This window comes from Bison bison, unplaced genomic scaffold (assembly GCF_000754665.1).
Source record: "Bison bison bison isolate TAMUID 2011002044 unplaced genomic scaffold, Bison_UMD1.0 scf7180017864043, whole genome shotgun sequence".
In the NCBI taxonomy this organism is placed as follows: Eukaryota; Metazoa; Chordata; class Mammalia; order Artiodactyla; family Bovidae; genus Bison; species Bison bison.
In genome coordinates this window covers 3,516,600-3,523,833 of record NW_011494615.1, presented here as the reverse complement: position 1 = coordinate 3,523,833, position 7,234 = coordinate 3,516,600, and the positions used below count along the sequence as shown (strand labels likewise).

General features: G+C 54.6%; 1 protein-coding gene across 2 annotated transcripts; it reads left to right on the top strand.

Moving 5' to 3' along the window:
• Nucleotides 1-966: 966 nt before the first annotated feature.
• On the top strand, nt 967-5,533 carry MYD88 (myeloid differentiation primary response 88). Of its 2 annotated transcripts, XM_010835505.1 has the most exons (5): nt 1,081-1,687; nt 2,556-2,690; nt 3,030-3,210; nt 3,381-3,472; nt 3,742-5,533. In XM_010835505.1, exons 1-5 carry the CDS (start codon nt 1,096-1,098, stop codon nt 3,894-3,896), a joined length of 1,155 nt encoding a protein of 384 aa, XP_010833807.1. In that variant the 5' UTR covers nt 1,081-1,095; the 3' UTR covers nt 3,897-5,533. The 2 variants fall into 2 exon arrangements, with proteins under 2 accessions (XP_010833808.1, XP_010833807.1); XM_010835506.1 differs by lacking the exon at nt 3,030-3,210 and having other exon boundaries at nt 967-1,687; nt 3,742-3,762.
• Nucleotides 5,534-7,234: the final 1,701 nt, after the last annotated feature.

The window sequence follows — 7,234 nt, the reverse complement described above, 5'->3', positions numbered from 1 at the left end:
TTGACATACTCCTTTTCCTATTTGGAACCAGTCTGGTTCCATGTCCAGTTCTAACTGTTGCTTCCTGACCTGCATATAGGTTTCTCAAGAGGCAGGTCAGGTGGTCTGATATTCCCATCTCTTTCAGAATTTTCCACAGTTTATTGTGATCCACACAGTCAAAGGCTTTGGCATAGTCAATAAAGCAGAAATAGATGTTTTTCTGGAACTCTTTTGCTTTTTCGATGATCCAGCAGATGTTGGCAATTTGATCTCTGGTTCCTCTGCCTTTTCTAAAACCAGCTTGAACATCTGGAAGTTCATGGTTCACGTATTGCTGAAGCCTGGCTTGGAGAATTTTGAACATGACTTTACTAGCGTGTGAGATGAGTGCAATTGTGCAGTAGTTTGAGCATTCTTTGGGATTGCCTTTCATACACACATTTTTTAAAAACAAATTTTACAGTCAATTTGGGATTAGTGCCCACCTACCCCACTAGGTTGGGGTATCCACCAAGGCAGGGGAAGACTTTGTATCCGGGGTGCTTGAAATATACTTGACATTTAATAGGTGATCAATAAATACCTATTGAATGAGTGAATGAACCAAAGCTCTCCAGGTCCTGAGCTGTCCCCTGCCCCCTAAAGAGCGAAGCCAGGTGCCCACTTGACTCCCAGTGTTAGTGTTTTCCCCTAGACCCCAGAGGGTAGTACTGGGATTCTCTCAGACACCTAAGGCTGGGGTGTCCTGTTACCCTCAAACACGCAGGGAGCGGTTGTGCTCCCCACTTTTGAAGGGCATGGCCGTGGCATGCCTCTGGCGCCACAAGGCAGTATGCCCTTTCCCTCCTCCATGTCCAAGTGTACAGCCAGGGAGTCCCCAAAGTCCTACGGGCAGGAGTGCTCCCCCAAATTGCGGGGGGTGGGGGGAGGCAGAACCGAGGCCTGTCCCTGTGCCCCCTCCCCGTGATCCTCGAGCGCAGCACCACCTGAATCCCTCAGATCCCCAGTGGAAAGAAGGTAACTCCCCCACTTCCCAAAGATTAAGTCCCGTCTTTCCTGTAAACGCGGAAGTAAAGTCATCGTCCCACCGCCGCGCCAGACTCTAGTGGACTGATGGGTGGAGCTCAGAACACCTCAAAAGGCGGATTCCGGATCCCCACATCCCCAGCACCCCCGCCCCGAGATCTCGAAGGCAGTGATGGGGGGCCCCCCGCCTCCGCACATCTACTGGGGCTCCAGATTGTAGGGCAGGGCGGTGCTTCTCGGAAAGAGAGACCGGCGGGGCGGGACCAGGTGGGCGGGGCGGCCGAAGGGGAAGGAGGAAGCACAGGCCCACGACGCGACTCGACTGCGCGGCGGCTCCCGCGGCAGCCCGCCATGGCTGAAAGAGTACCCCGCGCGGGGTCCGCGCTCCCCGCGGCTTCCATGTCCTCCCTGCCCCTGGCAGCGCTCAACGTACGAGTGCGGCGCCGCCTGTCGCTCTTCCTAAACGTGCGGGCGCCGGTGGCGGCCGACTGGACCGTGCTGGCGGAGGCGATGGACTTCGAGTACTTGGAGATCCAGCAGCTGGAGAAGTACGCCGACCCCACGAGCAGGCTCCTGGACGACTGGCAGCGACGTCCGGGAGCCTCAGTGGGCCGCCTGCTCGAGCTGCTCGCCAAGCTCGGCCGCGACGACGTGCTGATGGAACTGGGAGCCAGCATCGGTGAGGAAGCCCCCTTTCCGGCCTCACATCCGATGTGGGAGCGGGAGATGAAGGACCTGACCTTCACTGGTCCCTCCTCGGAGGGACCCATCGCTCCTCGGAGGCGGCGGGGTGGCGTGGTACTTTGCGGGTAGCAAAGACATTGGAGACAGCCCGCAGAGGAGAAACCGTGCAAGACTAGTTCCCTCTTTCAATACCGGGGATGACAGGGGCTGGAGAAAGGAGGCGAAGGCCCGGAAAGGCGCAAGGAAACCGCTAAGGCCAAAGCTTTCACATAGGACCAGGAGTCAGAATCCGGGTCCTCTGTTGGGGTGCTAGGGACTGCTTCAAGTAAAACAATAAGCAGGGAAGGGGCTGAAAGCTGACAGTCTTGGAAATCTCAGGTCCCTAGAAAATGCCCCCCTTCCTGCCACTTTCTGACGCACAATATACTTGCACAGGTGTGGGGACAGTGGCCCACAGACAGGCATACCGTGTTTGGTTGGGGTGCTGCCCTTGCTGCACATAAACACCAGGTCTCCTGAGCGCTTCTTTCATGCTCTGCTCGCATCAGCCAGCAGTGGATCCTAGAGGAGACCTTGGGTTTAATTCTCAGGAGCCTTAAGAGGCAGGGGTGGGGGGAGGAAAAGGGCAGAGGCACAAGCCTGACCCTGATGGCTTCTCTCATAGCCAGAACACCACTGATACCCTTTTACGATGGCCAGAGCCAGGTGGGAGCTCTCCTTTTCAGAGCTGTTGAACTGTGGATGGCACTAGTGGGCTGGAGCACAACACAGCCAGGAAGGTGGGGCCGGGGCTGGATCCTGACTGTGGGTAAAGGCATGGGGTACCCTTGGGGAGCTGGCCACACCTTGTCTCTTCCCTCCAGAGGAGGACTGCCAAAAGTATATTCTGAAGCAGCAGCAGGAGGCATCTGAGAAGCCTTTACAGGTGGACTCTATAGACAGCAGCATAACTCGGATAAATGACATGGCCGGCATCACCATTCGCGACGACCCCCTAGGTAAGGGCCCAGTCCTGCCCCTCTTGGCCATAGGACATTGTGGTGTTAAGAGCATGAGTGTTGGAAGCAGATGGGTTGTGCTTGGGCAAGTCACTTAATCTCTCTGAGCTTCAGTTTCCTAAGAAACGGGAATAATTATAGTCCAACCTCTGGTTTCGCGTATGAGAAGTGATGCGTCTAGCTCACAGCTACTAGGGCTTGGCCTGGGGTGGAGAGGAGGTACGTATTGTTGGATTGGGTAGGATCCAGGACCAGGGTCGCTTAGGCTGGGGGCACCTGGCTGGGCTCATCCCCAGCCTTCCTGGAGGGCTCTGACCATCCCATTGTGCTCGCACCCAGGGCAAAAGCCCGAGTGTTTTGATGCCTTCATCTGCTACTGCCCCAGCGATATTGAGTTTGTCCACGAGATGATCCGGCAGCTGGAACAGACAAACTATCGGCTGAAGTTGTGCGTGTCTGACCGTGACGTCCTGCCTGGCACCTGTGTCTGGTCCATCGCCAGTGAACTGATTGAGAAGAGGTTGGCTACGTGGCCGCAGGGCAAGTGGGTGGGTGTGCAAAGCCCTGCCAGGGATCCCCATGCTGGGGTCCTCCCGGCCGGCCCCTGTCTAGCCTGGCACAGTGGGATCCTCCCGAGGCTGTCCCCTGGTGGGTCACCACAGTGCCTGTAGCCTGCCCACTCTCCCCTAGGTGCCGTCGGATGGTGGTGGTGGTCTCTGACGAATACCTGCAAAGCAAGGAATGTGATTTCCAGACTAAGTTTGCACTCAGCCTCTCTCCAGGTGAGCTCAGCCCTGCCCTGCCACAGAGCAGTGGGCAGGGCCTCGAGATGCCAGCCGTCCCTCCTTAACGGCCATGAATGTAGCATCAGGGAACTCAGGCAGGTCTCTACACACCTAAGTGTGTGTGCATAGGAGTGCCTTTTGTGTGGGTGAATAGGCACCAGGGGTTCTTATTGGGAAAGGGCTATTGTTAACCCCTGACTGGAGGACTGGTCCAGCCCCGTGATGGCAGAGAGCCTGGAGCAAGCTCTGCCCCCTCTGGCTTGCAGGTGCCCATCAGAAGCGACTGATCCCCATCAAGTACAAGCCAATGAAGAAAGAGTTCCCCAGCATCCTGCGTTTCATCACTGTCTGTGACTACACCAACCCCTGCACCCAGAACTGGTTCTGGACTCGCCTCGCCAAGGCCCTGTCCATGCCCTGAACTGCCCAAGCCCCTGGGAGTGCGTGCCTCTGTGTGCCTGTACATCTCCTTCTACCCCTGCCTCCACCCGCAGTTGTAGGGGGATCTTTGCTCCGCTGGCCTCTCGATCGCTGGACATGCCTGCTCCATGGACACAGCTGCAGCCATGGTCCATATCTGGACAGCACCTCTCATGTCCTGCATAGAACACGTGGCACGCCCGCTTGCTGAGTTATCAGCCAGGATGGTGGAAACCACAGGGGGCTGGGACTAAGCAGAAGACCAGAAGAGCCAGCTCTGACCCCTCCATCCATCTTGGGCCTCAGTTTCTCTGCCTGAGAACTAAGCGGGGTGGGGAGAACAGGCAGTCGCTGTGTTTGAATCATTGTGGGAAACGGTGAAGCACTGTTTTGAGTCTCCTGGTTGAGAGCCATCTGGCCGCTGCTGGGACCAGGGCGCTGCTGTGCAGCTGCCTCCACAGTGCTTCGGGGCCCCACACCTCACACCCCACTTCCCCCTGCACCAGGGGACAGAGGGCGAAGCAGGCTGCACTGAGCCTGATCCCCCACGGGCGCACCTCTCATCTGCCTTTTTGACTCCTCCCAGCCTCTGCTCACCTTCAGCGTGGTAAGTCCCCAAGAGTCTGGCCTGCGCTCCTGGGGCTGCCTTTCACTTCCACCTGTCGAGGGCCTGTGGTTCTCTCAGCTCTGCCCTGCACGATACAGGAGCCCGACTTCTGGCCTCTCCATCAAGTTTGGTTTCTGGGGCTAGGTCATCATGGTGGTGTGGGCAGGAAGTCTTTCTTTCTGGGGCCCACTCACAGAGAGAACTTTCCCACCAGTCTTCTGTTGCGTAACTGCCTTACCACGTTGTTTGCTGGAACTAGTTTACAGGGACCACATAAGAGCCTCCTGCCCCGAAGCTTGTGGGCACATGGACACATACAAGCTCACACGCCGAGACACAGGGACACATACACTGGCACCCTCACGCACAGACATACAGGCATCTTCATGCACACATTTCCCTGGGCACAGCTCCCAGAAACAGCTGGTAGGATAGTCCCACCACAAGGGGATCCTAACTCTGGACAACATGGGACCCTCTTGTCTTCTTTTTCTGTTTTCCTTTTTCACTGGGACCAGATTCTGTAAAGGACCCACTGTACCAGCATTTACACCTTCAGTGAAGCGCAGAGCAAGGAAAAGAGCTGTTGAACTCACACAACAGGTTAGCTGCGACAGCTGTTTTTCTCTCCTCGGGAGAGTTGTATGTTCTTTTCTCTTCACCTCTCCTTCAAGGAGGAATGGTCATGGTCTTAGGTCTCTGTCCCAGGATGGAGCCCAGGACCCTAAATCTAAAAGCAAGTGTATGTCTTCTCTGCTGTACCTTCAGTGAGGGCTGGGGGCAAAGCACCTTCCCTCGGGGTCTCAGGAGGGTCAGAGGCCCCACTCTGCCTTATTCTCATGGAGCACTTAGCTACCAGGTGCCTATCCCCTTTGATACTGGGGAATATTTTACAACAATTTCAAAAAGGTATCTTTCAAACCTGTTTCTATCCATTGTGAGAAGGTCAAAGAGAGCTGAGAAAGGCCTCTGTTTGTAATTGCCCCCTTCTGTATCCTAGGTTTATAATAAAGAGTCTCTACTTTGGGAGCAGCAGGTTTCATTTCTGTCTGCAAAGAGTATGGAAGCAGTAACCTAGGATAAGGCTCTGCCGGGTGTGAAAAACTGGCCCCTTGGGGAGGTTCAAGTGGGTCTGGCAGGGGCTTCCTGAAGGCTGGGCCTCCACCACAGGCCTCACCAGGGCTGCAGACAAAGTTAGAAACAGCAGCTCAGCTCCCGACGCTGGGGACACTGCTTTCCTCTGCCAAGCCGGGTCTGCCGGGGAATCAGCCACATGCTGGGTGGGACAGGGCTGCTCTTCCAGGCTCCAAGAAGAGTTTGGATAAGATCCCCATTCTAGATCACAGATCCCTGGAGAACTCAGTTGTTAAGAATGGCCATCCTGGGGCATGTCTTTGTTAATCCTAAAGGAGTTGATCTGTTTTTAAATAGAATGCACTACTTTTTTACTGTTCCCTTGAGAAAAATTGGAAAATACAAAGGAAGAAAAACCACCCATAATCCTAATCCCGGAGACGAGTCTGGTGATCTTTTAGAGTGCCCAGAGATTATCAGCGACCTCTGTTACCATGTCCTGGCTCCTGAGCCTTGTGGATGCTGGAGGCATCCCAGCCCTGCCCCTAGCACTCCTGGAAAACCCCCTGTGTTCAGAGCAGCCCCGAGGCCAGACCTTCCTCTCTAGTGGCCCCTTGGGAACACAGCCTCAGTGTGGTCCCAGCAGGGCCCCTGGGATCTGCCTAGTACCCCCAGGGCTGTGGGCGGGGACAATCTTTGGGTCTGCTCCTGGTCATGGTGAGGGGTTTCTGGGTAACACGTTATATCATAGGAAAAGCCCCCGTTCTCTCAGGTCATGATGGTGACCCGAATGTGCTCACCTCACTCCCGTCTGATCCTCACACCCCTCCACCTTCCTCCAGTGCCCACCTCCCCACAGGCAGGTTCCCAGATACTAAGAAAGCTTCCTCTTCCCACTTTTGGTTTAGTCCTCTAAGAAATTTTGACAGAGCAATCCTCTTTTTTCAAGAGAAACTTCACTGCTGCAATTATCCAAGGCAAGTTTTGGAGGGCAGCAGAAGAGATTAAATACAAGATTACAAATCTACATGACAATGGACCTGGATTCCAACAGAATCAAGAGCGAGAGAAAGATATGGAGAGGGATCTCCTCCAGATTGGACAATAAACTATGCCGATACGGTGTGACTTTGTTCAATCCTAGTTCAAACACATTAATTATAAAGAGATATTCTGGAGGACTTCCCAGAGGCTGAGACTCCATACTCCCAATGCAGGGAGCCCCAGGTTTGATTCCTGGTCAGGGAACTGTTAATAGATCCCACACGCCACACATCATTATCTCGCATGATGCAACTAAAAAAGATCCTGCGAACCGCACCAAGACCTGGCACAGCAGCCAAATAAATAAATACTTAAAAAAAAATGTTTTGGGGTGATAGAGGACAATATATAGAATATATGAGAACCCTTAACAACAAAAAAACAACCCAATTAAAACATGAGCACACCATCCCTGGTGGTGCAGTGGTTGGGAGTCCACCTGCCGATGAAGGGGGACATAGGTTCGAGCCCTGGTCTGGGAAGATCCCTCATGCCACAAGGCAGCTAGGCCTGTGCGCCACAGCTACTGAGCCTGCATGCCCGAGTCCACGAGCTGTAACTACTGAAGCCTGGGCGCCTAGAACCTCCACTCTGCAACAAGAGAAGCCACCGCA

Excerpts from the sequence above, each read along its gene's own strand:
- MYD88 (XM_010835505.1), top strand. The coding sequence starts at position 1,096 with ATGGGTGGAGCTCAGAACACCTCAAAAGGCGGATTCCGGATCCCCACA. Across the intron at positions 1,688-2,555 it reads GGAACTGGGAGCCAGCATCG|AGGAGGACTGCCAAAAGTAT; the intron begins GTGAGGAAGCCC and ends TCTTCCCTCCAG. Across the intron at positions 2,691-3,029 it reads CATTCGCGACGACCCCCTAG|GGCAAAAGCCCGAGTGTTTT; the intron begins GTAAGGGCCCAG and ends GCTCGCACCCAG.